The sequence below is a fragment of the Neoarius graeffei genome, chromosome 16, assembly GCF_027579695.1.
Source record: "Neoarius graeffei isolate fNeoGra1 chromosome 16, fNeoGra1.pri, whole genome shotgun sequence".
In the NCBI taxonomy this organism is placed as follows: Eukaryota; Metazoa; Chordata; class Actinopteri; order Siluriformes; family Ariidae; genus Neoarius; species Neoarius graeffei.
The window spans coordinates 27,821,920-27,844,215 of NC_083584.1; the positions used below are offsets into that span (position 1 = coordinate 27,821,920).

Genomic DNA, 22,296 nt, shown 5'->3' on the forward strand with positions numbered 1-22,296 from the left:
TTTTACCACCCACAGTTTACATGGGGAGAACATGCAAACTCCAGACAGAAAGCCCCCCCCCCATCAGCCGCTGGGCTCAAACCCAGAACTTTCTTACTATGACGCCACTGTGCCACCCAAAGTTTATGTATTTTTGTTTTATGCAAGTTTATGTAGTTTATGTATTATGATGTATTTTTTTGCAAAATTTAGCCAGGCTTGGATATTTTTCTTTGACCCTACCTCATAGTCCAGACATATGGAGAATACAGGAGATCGTTGTCACATGTAGTACACAACCAGTACTTGCCAGAAATTCCTGCAGCTCCTTCAGTGTTGCTGTAGGCCTCTTAGCAGCCTCCCGACCAGTTTTCGTCTCGTCTTTTCATAAATTTTGGAGGGACGTCCAGTTCTCGGTAACGTCAGTGTTGTCCCATATTTTCTCCACTTCTTGATGACGGTCTTCAATGTGCTCCATGGTATATCTAATGCCGTGGAAATGTTTTGTACCCTTCTCCTGACTGATACCTTTCAACAATGAGATCCCTTTGATGCTTTATAAGCTCTCTGTGAACCCTGGCTTTTGCTGGAGGATGCAACTGAGTAAATGTCTGAACTTCATTTGGGGTTAATCAGTCATTTTAATTGATGGCAGGTGTGAACCCAAAAAGACTGAATGCTGTAATTAAATCAAAAGGTGCTTCAACAAAAGTATTAGTTTAAGGGTGTGCACACTTACGCAACCAGCTTATTGTACATTTATTTTTTATGATTTTCTCCCTAACAGATTTGTTTTTCAGTTGAATTGTACAGGTTATAGGTCACATTAAAAGGTGGGAAAAGTTTTGAAATTATTTATCATGGTGTCTTTTTTTTTTTTTTTTTACACATCAGAAAAACCTATCATTTTAACGGGGTGTGTACACTATGTCCACTGTATTTGCACTCATTTATACAGCGATTACTGTTAAAACAATATCTGAAGTGTTATTTGTAAAATATTTTGCTCTAGACTTTCAAACAATATTGTAAGATTATTTTAATTTTATCTAATAAATGGATGGCACAATAATTACAATAACAGAATCAGCACATTCCAGTTGTAGATATTGTCAATATGTAGCTATGACAATAGTAATTAAAATTGTAATAATAATAAAAATAATAAATCTCATCTCTAGCCGCTTTATAATTTCAATAAATGGTTAATGTTCAGTTCCCTTTTCATTAATTCTCGATTCAAAGGGCACAACTGAGTCTCACAGGTTGATCAGTGTGTACCCCAAATCTGTCCCTCTGAGTTACATGGAGTCAACAGGAAATCTTTTGGTGGAGAGGGTGGAGACCTCGACTGGCTATCGTAGCCTGCAGGGAATCGGCCGTCAAACATTCTGTCGCATGTCCCAGACCCGGTGAAATGTAACTGAATTGTCTTGGCCAGCCCTAAGGGTCCCATCTGCATCTCATCATTGCTGAGGAGTGTGCTCCCATCACCCAATCAAGCATCCAGCCAGAGCAGGTCATGATATATTTTTTACCATATTAAACATGCCATTGTTGTGTGTTATGCCTGATGTAAAGACTCTCGTCTCTGCGAGCCTACCACACAGATTTAATACTTGTCATTTTTAGGGCATACCTAACAACCTGTGTTTTCTTTCTCTCTCTCCCCCCCCCAATCTGTCCCTCTGAGTTACATGTTGATCCTAGGATTGAGATGCTGGCCTCTTCTGCCCCTCGGACCTGCTTGATCCATCCTGGTGCCCTGTGTCTGGTCCGAGTTTTATCGCACCGCTCCTGTGAAGGACGGCCCCATGAGGACAGTTGAGGGTTATACCTGTTAATATTATAGTCAGGCTGTCTGTTGTTGCCCAAATGAGGATGGGTTCCCTTTTGAGTCTGGTTCCTCTCGAGGTTTCTTCCTCATGTCGTCTGAGGGAGTTTTTCCTTGCCACCGTCGCCACAGGCGTGCTCATTGGGGATAGATTAGGGATAAAATTAGCTCATGTTTTAAGTCGTTCAAATTCTGTAAAGCTGCTTTGCGACAATGTTTATTGTTAAAAGCGCTATACAAATAAACTTGATTTGATTTAACGGACAGTAACAATTTTACCCAAAATAATTTTTCCTGCCTTCGTCGATTTATTTCCATTTCACATGCATGCAGCTGTTGTAAAGTTCAGTGTGTAGAACTCTCTTGAACTGTAGGTTCATTACTACACTCTGGTTCCACAGTGACATTCTGCACAGGACTGGGTTCCTCTGATAACGGATACAAAGCTCCATCATTATTATTATATTCATTCAAAACTCTCCACAGCTTAATATACCCAAAATTATTCATTCCTCTGCTACTAGAACTTCTTTCTTCCTGAATGTGTCTGCATATTATGGTATTATGGTTTTGTGGATTTACAGGTATGATAATTATGCTGCTTCACCTATTTAAATAAATAAATAAATTAAAAAAAAAGCAGCCACCCACACCCCCAACTGCATTCGGTCCTCTCCAAAATAAAAAAAATCTCTGGGCAAGTGGAATTGTTTTTCAGGCAAGTATGTTTTGGGTGCTGCTTGGCCACTGGGCAAGTAAGGCTGGGTGAAATTTTTTTTTTTTTTTCCGAGGACTACAAATGTATGTGCACAAGCACTGAAAAAGGAAGTGTCCCATTTAAATGGAGTTTAATATTTGAACAATTGGTTTATGTACATAAAAATGTAAGTGAATGAAGGTCTGTGAGATAGAGGGCCTGGGGAATGAAAATCAAGCTGAATCACAATCATTTATAAAAATAAATAAAATAATTAAAAAAAAAAAAAAAAAAAAAACACACAACCCAACCCACTAACATTTCCTTCCCATGAATCCCTATTACTAATTTTGCTTCAATACACACTTGCCCACAATGCAGCAGTATGACTCCATTAATATTGCAACTTCCTAAAACATTACAGCATCTCAAACACACCTACACACCCAGACACTAATGGCAGTAATAAGGTGGTGCTTCAACAGGAGTTGCTGTAGTGTGTGGGTTTTTATACAGCCGGATATTTGCCTTTTAGACAGGTCCTTGATGGCTTGCTGCCAGATCACATATGGCTCAGCTTTCAGGCTCAGCTTTCATTGCACAACACAAGCTATGTACACATACACATGTGGAAATAAAGACTCTGACACACCCGGGTTTTTATCCATCCCTGTGAACTCGAAATCAATCTGACTGCAGAAATCCTGTCCAATGTATGAAACTGAACTGCAGGTCCACCGCTTTAAAACAAGCCCAGACACGTGGTTTATAATTACAGGAGGGGCAATGGGGTAAAATGGCAGGAATATGCTCAACTTCTTCATTCAGAGCCAGTTCTGACTGAAAGAAGAAGTAGTGAGCATCACATGAGGAAGTGAAGCACAATCACGTTATTGTTCCTGATTAGTCTTTAACAACAAAAGTAGCCAATATAAATGTAACGTACCATGATGTAATAGAACATATGCCTAGCATGATTTGTTTCCTTTCATGCCTGCTTCACAGTTAACAGATTTTAACGACAAGAAACGGGTCAGAAATAGGGATACAGTAGGAGTCCATTTTTGTGCCCCAAGGTACAATCTACACTAATGTACCCCCAAGGGCTCATTACTGGATCACAAGGTAACTATGTGTACCTTTTTAGGGCCAAAAAAGGTGCAAACATGTCCTAATACTAATAAATACCAATAAATACCTTAGAGCAGTGTTTCTCAACCACTGGGCTTCCCCCCCAAGTTTAAAGCCAAATACTAAATAGTTCAGGATGTCGTAGTGTCCTAAATCCAGTAGCTAGTTTGCCATACACTTCAAGTGGAATAAATACATTTGTGGGAAGATTAAGAACAAGAAGCCTTTATTTTGTCACATCCCTCCTTTACACTTAACCCACACACAGAGAAGTAGGCTGAATAAATAAATATATGTTTGTGGGTAAATTATATGGATCTGTGATGCCTGCTGGAAGCAAAGAGCAGGGAGGATTGAGACTTCAGCAGCCGTGGTTTGTTTACGCCCGATACTAAAACTTATAGCATCCTCGTAACCAATCGCAAAGACGCGTACAAAAAACCCAGAAACTCCCATTTACCCGGGCAAAAATGATACAAGATTTCTCTTGCAGTGTCCTGATCCCCAGATCTTTAACCTGGCCACATATAAAAAGTCATTCGCCTCCATGCTCTTCCAGGTTTTCATCTGTGTGACCGTGTAGAACGATGTCTGCAGCACCAGGTAGTTTAAGATGTCAGAGAACTCAACGGATGGATAATTTTCCAACTCAGAATGAATGATTTAAACACAATAAGTTGATCAGCAGAGCTGATGGGGTCATGCATTTACAGAGATACAAAAGACTCAATATACACAATCTTTTAAAAAAATTAATTAATTTAAAAAACCTTAAATTAGTTATCTTCACATTAAGTTAATTAATAGTATGCATAACTATTGTCCTTGTATTTGGTTATGGCTACAATAAGATCAAAATTTATTCTAGTAATGTCATATTTAGCTAGTAAATCTCTTTCATAGGAAAAATCCTTAGTTAGCATATAAAGATTTATCCCACCGAGTGGTTTCTATATCCACTTCACAGTTTTAATAACCTGCTTGTTTGCTGTACACAAACATGGCAATAAGTTCTTGTGTTAATCACTCAGACTCCACTTTTGGGTCATTAATCCCTTCTGACTGAGAATGCCCTGCATGCAGGGTTTTATGTTGGCTTCTGACACATCCATACAGTTTTAAAATACAATACCTACAATTAAGGGGGGGGGGGGGGGGGGGGGGGGTATTGAATTTATGCAATTCCTGGGCTCCCATCTGTAATGGAGTGATGCTGCATCCCATTAATACACTTTACAAGAGATTACATTCTAGTCAAGTTTATTTTCATAGACATTGTCACAAAGCAACTTTACAGAACTTTAATGACTTTAAACATGAGGTCAATTCTATCCCTTGTCTATCTCCAATGGGTGGCACAATGGTGTAGTGGTTAGCACTGTTGCCTCACAGCAAAAAGGTCCTGGGTTCAAGCCCAGCCGGCGAGGGCCTTTCTGTGTGGAGTTTCCATGTTCTCCCCATGTCTGCGTGAGTTTCCTCCAGAAACCTCCTTGGTTTCCCCCCACAGTCCAAAGACATGCAGGTTAGGCTACTTGGTGGCTCTAAATTGACTGTAGGTGTGAATGAGTGTGAGAATGGTTGTCTGTCAGCCCTGCGATAACCTGGCGACCTGTCCAGGGTGTACCCCGCCTCTCGCCCACAGTCAGCTGGGATAAGCTCCAGCTTGCCTGCAACCCGGTAGAACAGGATAAGCAGCTACAGGTAATGGATGGATAAGCAAGCCTGTGGCAATGGTGGAAAGGAAAAACTCCCTCAGATGATGACATGAAGAAACCTCAAGAGGAACCAGACTCAAAAGGGAACTCATCCTCATTTGGGCTCTTCTATTCTAATAGAATAGAAAAGCCAAAATAATTGGGGATCTTTTTTAATGGGTCCCAACTCATTACATGTATAAATAGGTGGGCCTCAAAGTAAAAAAAGGTTGAGAACCCCTGCCTTAGAGGGTACTGCCCCAGTACCCTCATACATTTCCAAAAATATACATTTCTCCTTTCCAATGAAAAAGATTAAGGGCATTTTTGAAAAGCTTCATTTTCAGTGTCCGTTGTGTTCATCTAGATGGGAGGTCAAAACACAGAGGAAAAACTACACAGTAAAATTATCTGTACATTTGCTCATTGGCTGGAAAACAAGTACAGATGTTTGTGGATGACCCTCACTCCTGAGATTCGTATGACTTCCATTTAGAGCCACTCAAGAACAAAGACGACCCTCAAAAGTCTTAATAAAGCAGACTGTGTCATCAATTAGCACATTATTTGCAACACGCCTTATCACATGATTTCTCCAAAATGAGAATCATGGGACTTGATGCTTTCCACAGCTAAGGCCACTCGGACCATCGGAGGTTCAGAACTGGAGGCCCGGAGGACATCCTGCGACGAGCCTTCACAAGGTGACTGAAAGGGCAGGATCACAAATGGACCTCAAACCCACCAATGCATTCGTGCCTATTACAGTCTGAACAAATCTGTGCAGAATGTGTCTGTGCCTCAAGTCCCTTTTGTAAACAATTATTAAGCAAGTAAAAGATGTTAAATTACTGACCAAAATTGACGCCAAACGACCCACTGAAACCAGATCAGGACACACACAAAAAAAAATTTGATTTCTAATTGCATGCTGTTAAAGATACAGGAGTATCACTGGGCATGGTTTTCAGATGTGGGAGAAAACACTATGTAACACAAAAATCTACCTAAATCTTAAAAAATTCCACTTTGACTACATGTTCATTTGGTTTGTGTAAAATAGTTTAGAAAAACTCTAAAGTGACCCAAAACGGTGAGAATAAAATCAAGTTCAAATATGAGAAAAAGGTCAAAACTACAGATTAAAGAAGGGTACAAATAATAGAAATACAAACATACATGGCACTTCTGGTCTCTGCAGTTTATATATTGCTTAAAAATAAATAAAAATTCAAATCCCCAATTTTGTACATAAAGAATTACTGCATGTGTGACAGCCTGGGAACCCCTTAAAAGGGAACTGAAGTAATTTTTTAAACTTGCTTTATTTCTTAATTAATGTGTCATTCAATTACGTTTTCAGTTTTAGGAACCTTATATCGTGACTCATATTGGCAACTAATTGCAATATTATACTTATCGGCCTATTCGGTTTTTAGCCATGTTGAATTTAGTTCGTTTGGTCCACAGCAGGCATTGCTTATCCGCATGATCTTCACGAGACTTCGAAACATGAAGTGTCAGCGTCACCATTTTGAAAACTGTTTTCCAAACGAAATATTGCACAAAAACAAGCTTAAATGATGATTACTGCCTACTTTTTTCAAACTTTCCTGATTGCTATCAAAACAACCAAAACTTTCAACTTGATTACATCAGCATTCGAAAGAGGGCGCGCGCGTCTTTTGACAATGTTGGCAGACACTGGTCACTGAGTTCCGCTGTACGTTTTACTTCCGTCCTACTATGTCTCGCACAGGTCTCAACGAATCTCGTTTATGCCCATTGCTTTGACATATGGACTGATATTACAGAGCATATTTCAAACACTCAACTTGGTATAGCCATGACAAAATAGCTATCAAAAATGCATTCCGATATTGAATAAAATAAGAAATGGAATTAATAATTTAAAAAAAAAAAGTATTGCCTTCAGTTCCCCTTTAATGTGGTCAGATTTTGACAGTTTTACCATTTAGTTCTGAAAACTGCACACTTTCTGAAAGTGAAATATTTCTATCTTGGATCTCAACCAGAAGCAGGAGTTCTAGCAGAAACATGATAAATGGAGAAAACAAGAACAATTTCATTCAAATTCCACTGAAAGGCACAGTGACCCAACATCTCATCTCATTATCTCTAGCCGCTTTATCCTGTTCTACAGGGTCGCAGGCAAGCTGGAGCCTATCCCAGCTGACTACGGGCGAAAGGCGGGGTACACCCTGGACAAGTCGCCAGGTCATCACAGGGCTGACACATAGACACAGACAACCATTCACACTCACATTCACGATCAATTTAGAGTCACCAGTTAACCTAACCTGCATGTCTTTGGACTGTGGGGGAAACCGGAGCACCCGGAGGAAACCCACGCGGACACGGGGAGAACATGCAAACTCCACACAGAAAGGCCCTCATCAGCCACGGGGCTCGAACCCGGACCTTCTTGCTGTGAGGCGACAGCGCTAACCACTACACCACCGCACCGCCCAGTGCCCCAACATCTCATCTCATTATCTCTAGCCGCTTTATCCTTCTACAGGGTCGCAGGCAAGCTGGAGCCTATCCCAGCTGACTACGGGCGAAAGGCGGGGTACACCCTGGACAAGTCGCCAGGTCATCACAGGGCTGACACACAGACACAGACAACCATTCACACTCACATTCACACCTACGCTCAATTTAGTGTCACCAGTTAACCTAACCTGCATGTCTTTGGACTGTGGGGGAAACCGGAGCACCCGGAGGAAACCCACGCGGACACGAGGAGAACATGCAAACTCCACACAGAAAGGCCCTCGCCGGCCACGGGGCTCGAACCCGGACCTTCTTGCTGTGAGGCGACAACTCTAACCACTACACCACCGCGACGCCCAGTGCCCTAACATTTACTATCTAATTTACTTGGAAAAACATTACTGACCAATTATAAAAGTATTACACATTTGCAATAGCATGACTGGTAAAAGATCTTGTAGAAACATCCTCCAGTTTATTTCACAGCCATGCAATTAGCTGCTAAATTTCATTTCAAAGCAATCTGACTATAATACTGAGATTATATACAAACAAACTCATACAAGTAATGTAAGCAAGTCAAACTCTCAAGTACATTTGTCTAATATCTTGTTTATTATAAAACATGAGATTATTAAACCTATTTTAATCATTTCAAGCTTGAAAATCTAGATCAATCTATAAAAAATATAATGGTCTGCAGATATTAGGTATTCTATCCACATTTAGATTAGATAAAACTTTATTGATCCTTTTGGGAGGGATCCCTCAGGGAAATTAAGAATTTACTGACTATGAGCAATCGTGTGCTCTGATTGGCTACTCTACTACTAGGATATTGCTCATATATCATGAGTAGAGAAAAACAAAATGACTGTGTTGCTGAACCAACCGAGGACGAAATAAAAACCCTACTCGAAAGCAAAACCACAATACAAAAAAAGGCAACAAAATATGGAATAAATCTTATTTTTCAAGAATTATTGTAGCATTTTTCATAAAATTGCTACGGTCATTTCACTGGTTTGTTTACATTCTAAGCGGAAATTATTTTGTCAGACACTTTGTACAAAGTTTATTTATCGAATTTGCAAAAAATAGAAGATGCTCAGTTTCGCAAAATCCAGTGAATATAGATAGAATAAAACAGTTATTCCACTTAATCTCGTTGTATATGGTTTATAGCCCACTCAGCATAACGCACCTTGTCAGCTATCAGCTCATATATGACTCCATTTCCTAGAATAACTTAATAATTTAAGTATTAACCTATTCATTTTAGAATTATTTTTCACAACAAATATTAGGTTTACCCATCTACTTAAAAATTCGAGATCTTTTCACTAGCCAGAGGATTGTTTGTTTTTGCAGTGCCATGTAGCCGTGTCAAAACGTCCTTAAATACTGTAATGAAAGTGCAAAATCAGAATGCAAACTCATCTCACTTCCTCACTTGCCTGAGCATAAAACAACGTAACTGCATTCAGTCAAATGCTGGCAGCTCCAGCACAGAGCAGAAACCTGAGAGTGGAATTTTCCACCTGCAGGAGTTCAAATGGACTCGCTGGTAACTACGGGCAACTACGATAAGGAGCCACGGGGTTGGTTCTCATCACAGCAGCACACAGTAACACTCGACTAAGCAGCGCTGATAAAACACAATGGCCGTGTTTACATTTCTGCTCATGTTACAGTGAGGCGTTGAGTCTGGACTCTGTTCTGGAAGGAACCGTGCCTCGACTGTGATTGCTTTAAGGTGCGTGGATTACTCAGATAGCCGTGACTGCTCCAACTTTAGAAATAGCGGATTATGTAAACGCCTGTAGCACATGGCTATTTGCATCAGGCTGAAACATGTAGACAACAGGTTCATAAAGAGAAAAAGCGTGCACAATGAGCAGGAGACGAAGCCACACAAGTTGAACAAATCACGTTACTCGGCATGCGGTACAGAGCTTCCACACTGGAGGCTGATCGTGCCACGGTTCAGTTGAAGCAAACCCCAGTTTTCAAGAGGACTAAGAATCAGCTCTCTAGTGTGAAAACAACTTTCACACTTCACCAATTATAAACTCAGGGCTCAACTGGCCCAAAGTCCAGGAAAGGGAGGAGAAAAGAAAAAAAAAAAAGAGGGAAGAAAAAAAACCCCACGCAAGAGTGTAAACAACCTTAGAGAGCTTTCACATATTCAGTGCCCTCCACAATTATTAGCACCCCTTGTAAAGGTTAGGAAAAATCCAAATTGTGAAGCTGCTTCAACTTGCACTGAAAAAAAAAAAAAAAAAAAGAGGAAAATCCAGCCTTTAATTGAAAAATTAATGCAGGGGGGACAGACACAATCCCTCATCAATAAATAATTGTTTTCAACAAAAACACGTGCCACTATTATTGGTACCCATGCATATAATACTGTGTACACACTCCCTTTGCCAGTAAAACAGCACCGAGTCTCTCCTAAAACATTTTATAAAGGTTGGAGATACAGAGCACAGCATCTGAGACTGTGTAAAGAGGAACGATCTTTCCAGATCATCCAGAGTCCTCGGCCGTCTCGTGCTCCCTTTTCTTCAGTTCAGCCCACAGGTTTTCACAAAGGTTCGGCTCAGGGGACTGAGATGGCCAGGGCAGAAGCTGGATTCTGTGGTCAGCTAACCATTTTTGTGTTGATTTAAAGATATGCTTTGGATCATTGTCCTGCTGGAAGATCCAATGATGGCCCGGTTTTAGTTTAATAAAAAAAAAAAGTTATTGTTGGTGAACTGGTACCGTACATGAAGAATAATTCATTTTGAGACGTGCTGTAAATAATCAACTCTGCTGTGTTGTGCCACAAAACAGCACCTTGCTGTTATCTTCCTAGAACAGCATGCTCTGTCAGGTTTTATTTCTTACATACAAGCCAGGAAGAGATAGTTAGGATTCTGAAAATAATAATCTACATTTTGCATTATTTTGTCAGGCTCCAGTCCAGGATGAACAGACCACAGCAGTAATTCAGCTCTAATTCCCCAGACCTAAAAATGACCTGAACGCAGTGTTAGAAAGGAGAAATATGGACAATGGAGAGGTCCATGGTATCAGTTCTGTAAGGCAGCATATGGTATTTCTGGCACATGGCTTCTGAACACACAGCAGCTCTTCAGAGCAGAAGCCTTGTGAATGCTGCTGATAGAAAGCACACATTCTGCACAGTACACAAAAGTCTCCACCTTGATTCTGCAACCTGCTGTTTAAATAAGATGAAACTCCCTGTGCAGCGACTGTGGTGACACGACTCATGAGTATACAAACATGACGAACAGGCAGATGGCTTCACTGCAGGACAGATGAGGGCAGGAGCGAGAGAAATCTGTTTAGGAAGACTCAAACCTCCATCACCGACAAGAAAGAAATACTTTATTTTAGTTTATACAAAACAAAATAATATGTTAGTGTGTTGCTGAACCAACCAAGGACGAAATAAAAACTTTACTTTTAAAAAAAAAAAAGCAAGAAAATATGGAATTTGATTGTAAGAGCAGATCTTTATTTTTCAAGAATCATTTTAGCATTTTTCACAAATTACTACTGTCATTTCGCCAGTTTGTTTACATTGTTCATCTTTAAGCATTAAAATTTGTTGAATTTTTTTTTTAGACTGGTTCAAAAGCGGCGGCACGGTGGTGTAGTGGTTAGCGCTGTCGCCTCACAGCAAGAAGGTCCGGGTTCAAGCCCTGTGGCCGGCGAGGGCCTTTCTGTGTGAAGTTTGCATGTTCTCCCCGTGTCCGCGTGGGTTTCCTCCGGGTGCTCCGGTTTCCCCCACAGTCCAAAGACATGCAGGTTAGGTTAACTGGTGACTCTAAATTGACCGTAGGTGTGAATGTGAGTCTGTGTCTATGTGTCAGCCCTGTGATGACCTGGCGACTTGTCCAGGGTGTACCCCGTCTTTCGCCCGTAGTCAGCTGGGATAGGCTCCAGCTTGCCTGCGACCCTGTAGAACAGGATAAAGCGGCTAGAGTTAATGAGATGAGAGGTTCAAAAGCTCAAAGAAGTTTAAAAAAAAATTACGTAACTGACATGTCCAAGGAAGAATTAAATAAATATCTAAAGCTATTCTATACCTGGGCACTTTCTCCAAAAAAAAAAAGTCAATTCATGCAGCCAGATAGGTTTTTAAAAAGTCCACCTAAGCCGAAATGATTGTCTGACATTTTGTATAAAAAGTTATCATCTACCGAACTTGCAGAAAATAAAAGTGCTCCATTTCTCAAAATCCAGTGACTGTGGATAGAATAAAACAGTTATTCCACTCAATCTCGTCTTACATGGCTTATAGCTGACTCGGCGCTACGTGCCTTATCAACTATCAGCTCATATACAACTCGATTTTGTGGAATAACTTAAACGGAGTGCCTTTCTCTGCTATATCTGTAGTATTCAGCTAACCACACATTCTAGAATAGCTACATTTTCTCCTTTAAACTATCAGTTGTTCTAGATTTTTTCCTGTAAACCATTTGTAATGCTTTTAACGTCTTTATTCCTTTGACAACTCTGTAAGGTGACCTTGTTTTTGTAAAAGGCACAATATAATTTATTACAATGATGAAGAACACCAGACATGCCATGGATAATCAATTATACTAGCGGTCAAAACATCAACTGTGTTCACTGTTGGCTAAAATATTCCTCTGCTTCTGAGCACACAGCTAAATTCCTTCTTGTACCGTAGTCTGACCACTTGGCAGCCATCTTGGTTCCTAGCAGTCATACAAGACCAGGCTCCAACCTCCTCCAATGAGAGATACTTATATGCCAGAAACACATCAACAAACACAGATTTTCAACCGTCTTAAACTCTTTGCCTCAAATAATATGGAAACCCAACAGTTCTGTTTACTCCAGTTACTGTCTCTCTCCATAACCAACAGCGTACAGCGTCCTACATCAGCACACGCGTCAGTGTGATAATCTCATCAGACCAGTGGTTTCTGGTAATGAACTTACAAAAGGGTGTTACAGACTTGGATAGTTTGAGGCGAGAGGAGCTCAAATGTCAAAGCCTGTGCAAAATTTACCTTAAAAAGTGCATATCCTGGACCAATTTCATTTTTTTTTTAAATATGAAAGTATGTCCCTTTACACACTCATCCAGAAGGGCAACTTTGCACAAGGCCATCTGTCTACAGCAGAAGAAAAAAAAACACCACACCTGGAAAAATCCCAAGGGATTCTGGAGCCAGATTCGTGACATCACCTACAGAACTGCCAGCAGGCTGAAAGAGCTTGCATGGGTTCAGTTCACAGCCTGTGTAGACCAAATTTAACAGCTAGTGATTTTGCATTGAAATATGGAATTGTCACCCTCAGCTTCAGTTTCTAAACCCATGGATTCATGTATTAATGCTCATCTATCTATTGTTACATAAATCAATCACTTATTATGTATTTATATATTTCTTCATTTAGAAGAGTGCTGGCTACTGTAGGAGAAAGATTTCATAAGCTACACACATGGAATCTGCTAAGCAGGGTTGTATATACATTTAATGTATTTGACAGGTCCCAACATCTCAAGCCCTGACACGCATATCCCTTGATACATGTGAAGTAAAATGTAAAGAAAATGTGACCTTGGGCGCCGTGTGAGACGGCTGCCTCTCCAGTAGCTCTGAGCTCTTTAAACCTCTTTTTTCCCCCCACCTTTTTAACTTTTCTGCTCTTCTTACGAAGACATAGTGTGCTTTTCTTCATATCCCATGGATATTTTTAACTTTAACACGCAACCAGGAGCCAGTTTTCTCACTTATTCGAGAGAGGAGCTGCTGGCCCTAAAAACAATGGGACGAGCCGGGCTATGACACCCCATCCCGGCGGACCTGAGGAGGAAACCCAGGGGCTGCAAAGTCGGGGCTAAGCTAAAGGCTAGGCTAGCGGACAACTGACGGCGCTACAAATCATCCATTCCCTCCGTTATCATGGGGAATGTGAACTCACTGGCGAATAAGGTCGATGAGCTATCCGCACTGAACAACCAGCGGATTTACCGGGAGAACAGCTTATTTATTTTTACGGAGACATGGCTAACACACCTTGTACCAGATGCTAACATGGACCTGTGGGGATTCACTGCTGTGAGAACCAACAGAGACACTAAGGCCCAATCCCAATTCTAATTTCTACCCCTCCCCCTCCCCCTTCCCCTCCGCCTTCCCCTTGAAACTGAGCTACAAGGGATAGGGCTTGAAATTCAACCCTTACGTATTGGGATAGCCCTTCAACGATCGCATACGTCATCGCGTACCTCCGTCAGCGTTTACGTTAGCAAAACGCGACCAAATGCGTCATTGGCTGCGACCAGCCGCTACAGTCAGAGCCAGAACCAGAAATCTCTGCTGGCAGGGTGTGATTTGTTAACTAACACCACTGAATGGGATATCTTTGGCGCTTCGTGCACCACATCCGACAGAATGAGGTGTCAGAACACTCATGTAAACAATAAAAGCGAGAATAACAGAACAAAACGTACGCAGTCAAGCAACCGAAAACAATACTCACTCCCAAAGCTTTTTAGCAGCAGCTTGGATTTCAGAAATCGCTGCTCATTCTCAGCTCGAAAGCGAATCAAGCGGCGTGTTTCCTCTGGATAACAACTTAAAACACGTAAATAATGGAGAAAATACATTTATGACAATCTTTCGCCGCGGGAACCGCCATCTTTATGAAATCCGCATGAAATCTCGCTGAAATCCGCATGGCATTGTGGGAAATCACTCAAACCCCTTCGTTCGGAGTCTGCTCCAGGAAAATCTCCGTTTGGAGGGGTACAGAAGCCCTCCCCCTTCCCCTACCCCTCCGCGTTAACTGGGATTGGGATACCCCTACCCCTTCACGTGAACGCGCAAAATGGAGGGGAAGGGCCAAGGGGTTGGTCCAAGGGGTGAAATGGGATTCGGCCTAAAGCATGCAGGAAAGGCAAAGGTGGGGGACTCATCATTTATGTGAACAACCGCTGGTGTAACCCGGGACATTTCTCCGTAAAGACAGACAGACATTGTTGCCCAGACTTGGCGCTGCTAGCATCACCATCTGTGTTTACATCCCTCCGAGGAAAGACGCAGCCGCTGCATGTGAGGGGATTCACTGTCACAGCAAGGCTGCAGACACAGCACCCTGAGGCATTTATGATGATTTTTGGGGACTTTAAACACGCTACTTTGGATGCTTTTTACCAGGCTGTGGACTGTATCTTTTTAATTTCCCTGAGGGAACCCTCCCAGAGGGATCAGTAAAGTTCTACCTAATCTAATCGTATTATCGCCCAGCGCTTTCGTGTTGTTTACTTTTGTGTGTGTCAATAAATAACATTATCCGTGTACCACACAAACACCAGAACACCCAATTTAGAGTATAGTCTCTCATTTCTTACCCTGGCAACAGTCAACTTGTGAATCGCCGATTTTCTTGGTCTTTTTCTCGGCTCTGCTTTGGTCCTTGGCTTTTTCCGGGTGGCTTGCACAAAGCGCTCCCATTTCTCTCTCACTGTCCAGTCTTTTGGGAAACGATGAGTACTAATCCCATCAAGACTGGTGTTGCTACACCCTCCTACGATACATCTGTTAACCATTTTAATAATTACGCGATAGCATTGAAGAAATTTGCAGAAAACCACCAGGTCGTTTTCTCATAAACAAACCAGCGCTGACGTAGGATTCAGAGGGAGGCGTCCTGCACGCGACGTCACGAAAATCAATGTTTCCCAGGAAATCCAAATGCCAAGTTTTTTCAGAGGCGGACCAATTCGCCTCAAATGGCTTGATTTCAACTGAATTTTTCTGGTATTGCGCAAGGTAAAAAAAAAAAAAAATTGCACAAAACATGACACACATTTGACCAAAGTTTCATATAAAATAGGAGAATTACATTGATCTTGCTCCTGAATTTACCCGTCATATGCACTTTAATGCTGTTACTCATGTGTACAATATAGCAATCTTACAATATGATTTCAGAAATCAGGCTACAGATCAGTCCTTTGAATCAACTCCAAGAATCACAAGGGCTCCAAGCATTATTGAAAGTCCTCTTTCCAAAAACAGCTGGATTGTAACTGGACAGTAAGAACCTGTTCATACTTGCTTTTAAAATGTGTCTTGTGCGATCAGGTCACACATGGACGGCACTAAATACAAATGTAAACGACCACCAAGACACAGTCACTCAAAATCACTTGCCGAGGTGGTCTGGGACACAATTTGCCTGTATATCTTTTGTAGTGTAAACGCTAATGCGTCTTGAGTCTCCAACAAGAACATAGGTTATTAGTGCAGGATGTGGTGGCTGTTTTGGTGACAGCACGCCAATGCTTTTTTTTTTGGTGGGGGGTACAGGGGAGGGGCACTGATGTACGTGGTTGGAGTGCAAGAAAGTAATGAAGGTCTAAGGTCTGTTTTACACTTTCTTGGGCGATTGGATCACAAGTGAGTGGACAGCCAACACACAGGTTTAATGTTTTAACATAATTGTACACACAGGGCCCTTTGACCTTCTAGTGGAAGTGACATAGGCACTAACGACGAAACCTGGACACGAGTGGTCAACAGGACACCTTGGAGCTGCATGATACACACAGGTGTAAACAGCGATGTGTGTCGGCTGTCCACTCACTTGTGATCTGATCGCCCAAGAAAGTGTAAAACCAGACCTTAGTTACTGTAAAATACATTGTGATGCATAATGTTAATCATAATATTCTAATCAAATGCTGCAGCCATGTTATGAAAAACTAAGCCCTCATGAGGAAAAGGAGGGAAAGTGGGGGAAAAAAAACTGCCACACTGTCTGCTAGTAAGAAATGTCATAACCCAAAAAAAAAAAAAAAGCTTGACATCTGACGATACCCAGAATACACAGAAAAGCATATTGTTATTGCATTGCAGATATAGCAATATTACATCATACCACCTCCATTTCTAATGTGACCAAACTTTGAAAGCAGATTACACAAACCCAAAGTCACTCATGCACTTCCTGTCCATTTGTGCACCAGAATATACACTTTGCTCAAACTACACACAGGGTCAGTGAGTACATACAGTACATGTTCTTCAGGAAGCAGAGCGCACTCTCAGAGAAACTGGATCTTTCCTGTATTTGTAGTTAAGGTGGTACAAACAGTGTATATCTTTAGTACATTTAGTATGCATCTTTAATCCAGATAGGGCATGTGGCTTTACTCCCTTTAAAATCATCCACACTTCCAAATATATATATTAAAAAGGTACACAAGCTCTACCCAGAAAGCAGTGTTGTAGTCCAGTCACTAAACCTCAAGTCCAAGTCCAGTCTTGAATTCCCAGTGTTCAAGTCCGAGTCAAGTCCAAGTCATTATTAAAAAATAAATAAAAAATTTTGAATCCACTATTGATCCGATCCAAGTCCGAAAACAAGACTCCAACTGCACCACTTGACAGTGGCTGTTTTAGCACTATTAACATTAGTTTGCTCCTGAACATGACGCATGAACAGGTGAATGTGCACTCCGTCAGGGAGTGTGAAGTATTCTGTCAGAGATGGATGCAAGTGCAGAAGGTGTGTTTATTAATACACGTGAAGACAGGTAAACAATCCAGAACGGCAGACAAAATCGTAAAACAGGCAATAGGTCGAGCGAGGCACAACAGGCTATCGTAGGCCCTGTCCACACGGCAACGGATTCAGGTGAATCCGATAAAATTTATTGTTTTGGCCTGGCGTCCACACGTCACCGGTGTTTTGGGTGCCCCAAAACGATATTTTTTTTTAGAACGGTTTCCAGAGTGTAAAAATCTGGCAACGGCGCCGTTGCGAAGTCGTCTGGAGGAGTAGAACGGATTTGTTTACGATGATGTCACAACCACATGACTAGAACAAGCAGCACTCACTCATTCACGCCGGGTAGAAGAAGGGGTTTATGCGCATGCGTCCTACTTCTTCTATTGTTCTGGTGTCTCCGATGGGACCGTCTTACAGCGCACGTAGAGGTGTGGCATGTGTATTGCATCGTTTTCAGCAAGCGTTGGGTTGCCATATGTACCTGATATTTTACTTATCCGTTGCCCATGTGGACGCGATATTTTTTTACCTGCTAAAAAAAAACCTCGTTGCCGTGTGGATGTAGCCGTAGACTCTGCAGAATCAAAGACGAGAAACAGGAAATCAGGGATCAGGAAACCAAACAAGGAAATAAGGCTTAGTAACGTGTCAGCAACACAACTCAATACTTCGCAAAGTGAGTGCATTTTCACAGTTTTTATATTGGCGTGCTGATTGTGCAGGTGCAAGTCATTTACAGCGTGCGTGCAAGAGTCTGCTTGGCGCATGCACTATCCGGAGCGCACCTGAGAGTCTCTCTGATGCACACGCCAAAGTGCACAGGTGTGACACTCTTGCACAAAATTAGTACAAGAATTAATATTGATATAAATATCTTATGCCACGTTACAAAAATAAAGAAAAAAATCCGAGTCCTCGTCTCCAATTTCCGAGTCCTAACGCAGTTAATGCACAAGTCTGAATCATCAGTGCTCAAGTCCAAGTTATGGGTCCTTAAAATTAGGGCACGAGTCAGACTCGAGTACTACAAGCCTGCCTGCAAGAGACCACACAGTTTAGTACCACTTCTGTGTGTGCTGATCAGCTGTTATATTTACCAGATTATATCACAACATGCTTTTTATAATACATCATTGATTTCATGATACCATTTTCTTTTTTTTTTTAATTACAAACTGCCAGGAAGCAACTGATGTGACAATTTTGGGCTTAATTTTTTTAAACTGTACAGTGTTAACATTTTTACAGATTTTTATTTTCTCCTTTTCAGTGTTACTGTTGTTCTTTTCTGTGTAATAATGAATATTTTTGTAGACATTAAATACAAATCATCTAACAGGTTTTCACCACAACACTATTGTACTGTACTGCTGGGAATTTGTTTGCAAATCATGATACATATCCTTTGTAGAAATGCCTTCACAAAAACACTTTTTTTGGTCATATCGTCCACCATTAGTTCCTTACCGCTGGGGTGGGATCATCAAGGGGACACGATTTGTACCATTAGGGTGGGTTATTTTTTTAAACTTTGGGAAAGTGCATGTAGCGTACCTTTAAAAAAGGGAAAAAAAATTTACAAACCAAATTAGGTCTGGGTATGTATAGTTTTGATTCAGTACTAAAGTCTTAGGCACATGCAAAGAAAAGCTGTAGAGCAAAGATGCCTTCAAAAATAATTAAATGTTTTTACATTTTAAAAAAACCAACCAACCAACCAAAAAAAAAAAAAACCTATAAAAAGACCAGTAAACAGGAATAAATGAAGCAAAGCCAATATTTGGTCTGAAAACCCTTCAGTTTAAAAAAAAAAAGTAGTAGTCCTCTCCGGAAAGTGTGTGCAGTATTATAAGGAAATGAGCTGCAAGCTTTACTGAGTATCTTACAAAACCAGACAGAGATCTGCTGGAGACTTTGACTGTCACACTTGCTTATTTTTGCACCAAACCCCAGCAGCCTTCAGTACTTTTTTTTCTGGAAAAAAAAGTGTCCTGTATGTAATATGCTGCTTTCTTTACTGACATATAAACCTTTTAACCTAACATTTGTGTGTCGGAAAACTAACATTTGGAAATCTGAAATGTTTTTGTCCTGAATCAATCATGCAAGTCAGAAAATTTAAAATAAATTTCTCTCTCTCACACACCACACTTTATTTATTTTCCCCCTGACTTTTGCATCATTGATTCATTTTCTCCTTTTCACCACAACACTATTGTACTGTACTGCTGGGAATTTGTTTGCAAATCATGATCCTTTGTAGAAATGCCTTCAAAAAAAAAAAAATTCATGATTTTGATTTTTTTTTTTTTTTTGTCATATTGTCCACCATTGGTTCCTTATCGCTGGGGTGGGATCATCAAGGGGACACGATTTGTACCTTTAGGATGTTTTTTTTTTTTTTACTTTTGGAAAGTTTAAAAAAAAAAATCAAGGGGACAGTAAAGGGAAATGGGAAAGTAAAGTTTGTACTCATTTAAAAAAATAAAAACAATCAGGTGCCTGAGACTTTTGCACAGTAGTGTACCTCTTTTTTTTTTTAAATAATTTAATACTTTTTTTTTTTTTTACTTAAAAAAAAAAAGCCCCCCACACACAAATGTAGTCCTGTGATTATAAATAGTTTAGGCCTGACTTAAATGACAATGCTGACATGCACAAACTAACAAAAATTTAGTGTGTTGTTTGTTGTGACTGAAACCACAAAAAAAGACTAAAAGAAGTTATTCTTTTTCATGATAAACTACTGAACGATAATTCATAAATATAGCAACTGAGGTAAAGTTAAAAACATATGGTTTACCACACAAAGTGTTGATGTCACATTAATGCAGTGTGAACCTTAAACTCAACTCTTACACTTATTCACACAGTTCAGTCAGTTTTTAAAATGCAGAATTAATGTTCCTGGTGAAACAGTTTTGAAACTTCCTTCCTTGGGACATTCAGTTAATCCTGCACTTCCTCCTGTCAATGAAAACACTGAAAAAAAACCACACTGGGAATCTTTATATCATCTTTATAATCCTTCATCCTGACATCTTCACCTGAGAAATGGAGCTGTTTGATTAGCTAGCTGTGTCCAACACCATGCTAGCTAAACGCAGCTAACTTCTGACAGAAACAAACAAGAAACAACAGCTTTATTCCATTATTTCAGCCTGGTTTCCACACGAATCACTTTTATCACTCACCATGTTCGTGTCCCTCCATGCTTGTGTTAACTCCCGGGATAACTCTTGTGTTTTTCCTGCTCACTGTGGTTTTTCTCCTCAGCAGCAGTTTGGAGCTGTGACACGCTACAGCTGAGGCGCGCGAGAGAGAGGTGGGGTCGCGTGTGACGTCATCACGCAGGGCACACGCACGCCAAAAGATGATTATTATTATTATTATTATTATTATTAAGGAATGAGGAAGCAAGAGGAGAAAAATCAGAAACTGGAAGGAGAAAGCCCTGCATGGAAAGTTTGTGCAACAAACAGCAGTTGTAGCTGGAGAAGATTCCTGGAGATAGCTTCAGAATGTTTTTTTGTTTGTTTTTTGAAGAAAGAGACAGAAGGCTTAAAGTGCCATTCCACCATTGGATGTATTCTTTGGCATAAAATACAATATATTTTATGACAACATGACTAGACAGAGAAATCTTTTAGCTTCAAAATGATATATCAAACATAATTTTTTGACAACGACAAGTATATTAATTTTGCGACCAAAGTCACCTACCCTTTTAATTTCCGCGCGTGATGTCATCGGCAGGTTCCCCTTCTTGTGTACCACGTGACGTGGCACATATTATCAGCAATGGCGGATAGAACGCGATAAAAATAATACCAATAAATCTAGCTAATACCAATAAATCTAGCTAACTGAAAGATTAACTCAAAATTTTTCGCAATTTTTTTGGCCCCCATATACGAGGAGAAATGACTCTTTCACTTTGGGGGTTTCCTGGTCTAAAAATAGACCGACACGTGGTACACAAGAAGGGGAACCTGCCGATGACATCACGTTTCACTACCGCGCGGAAATTAAAAGGGTAGGTGACTTTGGTCGCAAAATTAATATACTTGTCGTTGTCAAAAAATTATGTTTGATATATCATTTTGAAGCTAAAAGATTTCTCTGTCTAGTCATGTTGTCATAAAATATATTGTATTTTATGCCAAAGAATACATCCAATGGTGGAATGGCACTTTAATCCTAGCTACTCAAGAACAAGCTTTAAGAACAAACTCAATCAAGCACAGGATAGATAAGACCTCAGAGACACCACTGCACTCTTAAAACACGTGTTGAAAATAACACAACTTGCGTTGTTTTTTAACACATCTCTATGTCCAGATTGGGACAACAGAACTTTTGTTCATTTTAACACATTATTTGTTATTTGTGCAATTTTGGTGTTAAACATTTCTGAAATATAACACAACTCTTGTTGAAATTAAACTTGCACAAAAGATGTGTTGATTTCCAACACATTTGTTTTAAGAGTGCACTGTGTACATCTCATCTCATCATCTCTAGCCGCTTTATCCTGTTCTACAGGGTCGCAGGCAAGCTGGAGCCTATCCCAGCTGACTACGGGCGAAAGGTGGGGTACACCCTGGACAAGTCGCCAGGTCATCACAGGGCTACCACTGTGTACAGTCATGGCCAAAAGTTTTGAGACTGACACAAATTTTGATTTTCACAAAGTTTGCTGCTTCACTATTTCTAGATCTTTTTGTCAGATGTTTCTATGGTATACTGAAGTACAATTATAAGCATCTCATAAGGTTCAAAGGCTTTTATTGACAAATACATCAAGTTGATGCAAAGAGTCAATATTTAAGTCAAGTAAAGTTTGTTTGTATCGCACTTTTAACAATAGA

At 40.5% G+C, this 22,296-nt stretch overlaps 1 protein-coding gene across 2 annotated transcripts in view; it reads right to left on the reverse strand.

Moving 5' to 3' along the window:
• Positions 1-20,730, reverse strand: part of tpd52 (tumor protein D52) — a 79,795-nt gene extending 59,065 nt beyond the window's left edge. For both annotated transcript variants that reach the window (XM_060942727.1, XM_060942726.1), the window contains exon 1: positions 20,620-20,730. In XM_060942727.1, coding sequence (XP_060798710.1) covers positions 20,620-20,638 — 19 coding nt within the window. In that variant the 5' untranslated portion in view covers positions 20,639-20,730. The remainder of the gene's footprint in view (positions 1-20,619) is intronic.
• Between the last annotated feature and the right edge of the window lie 1,566 nt (positions 20,731-22,296).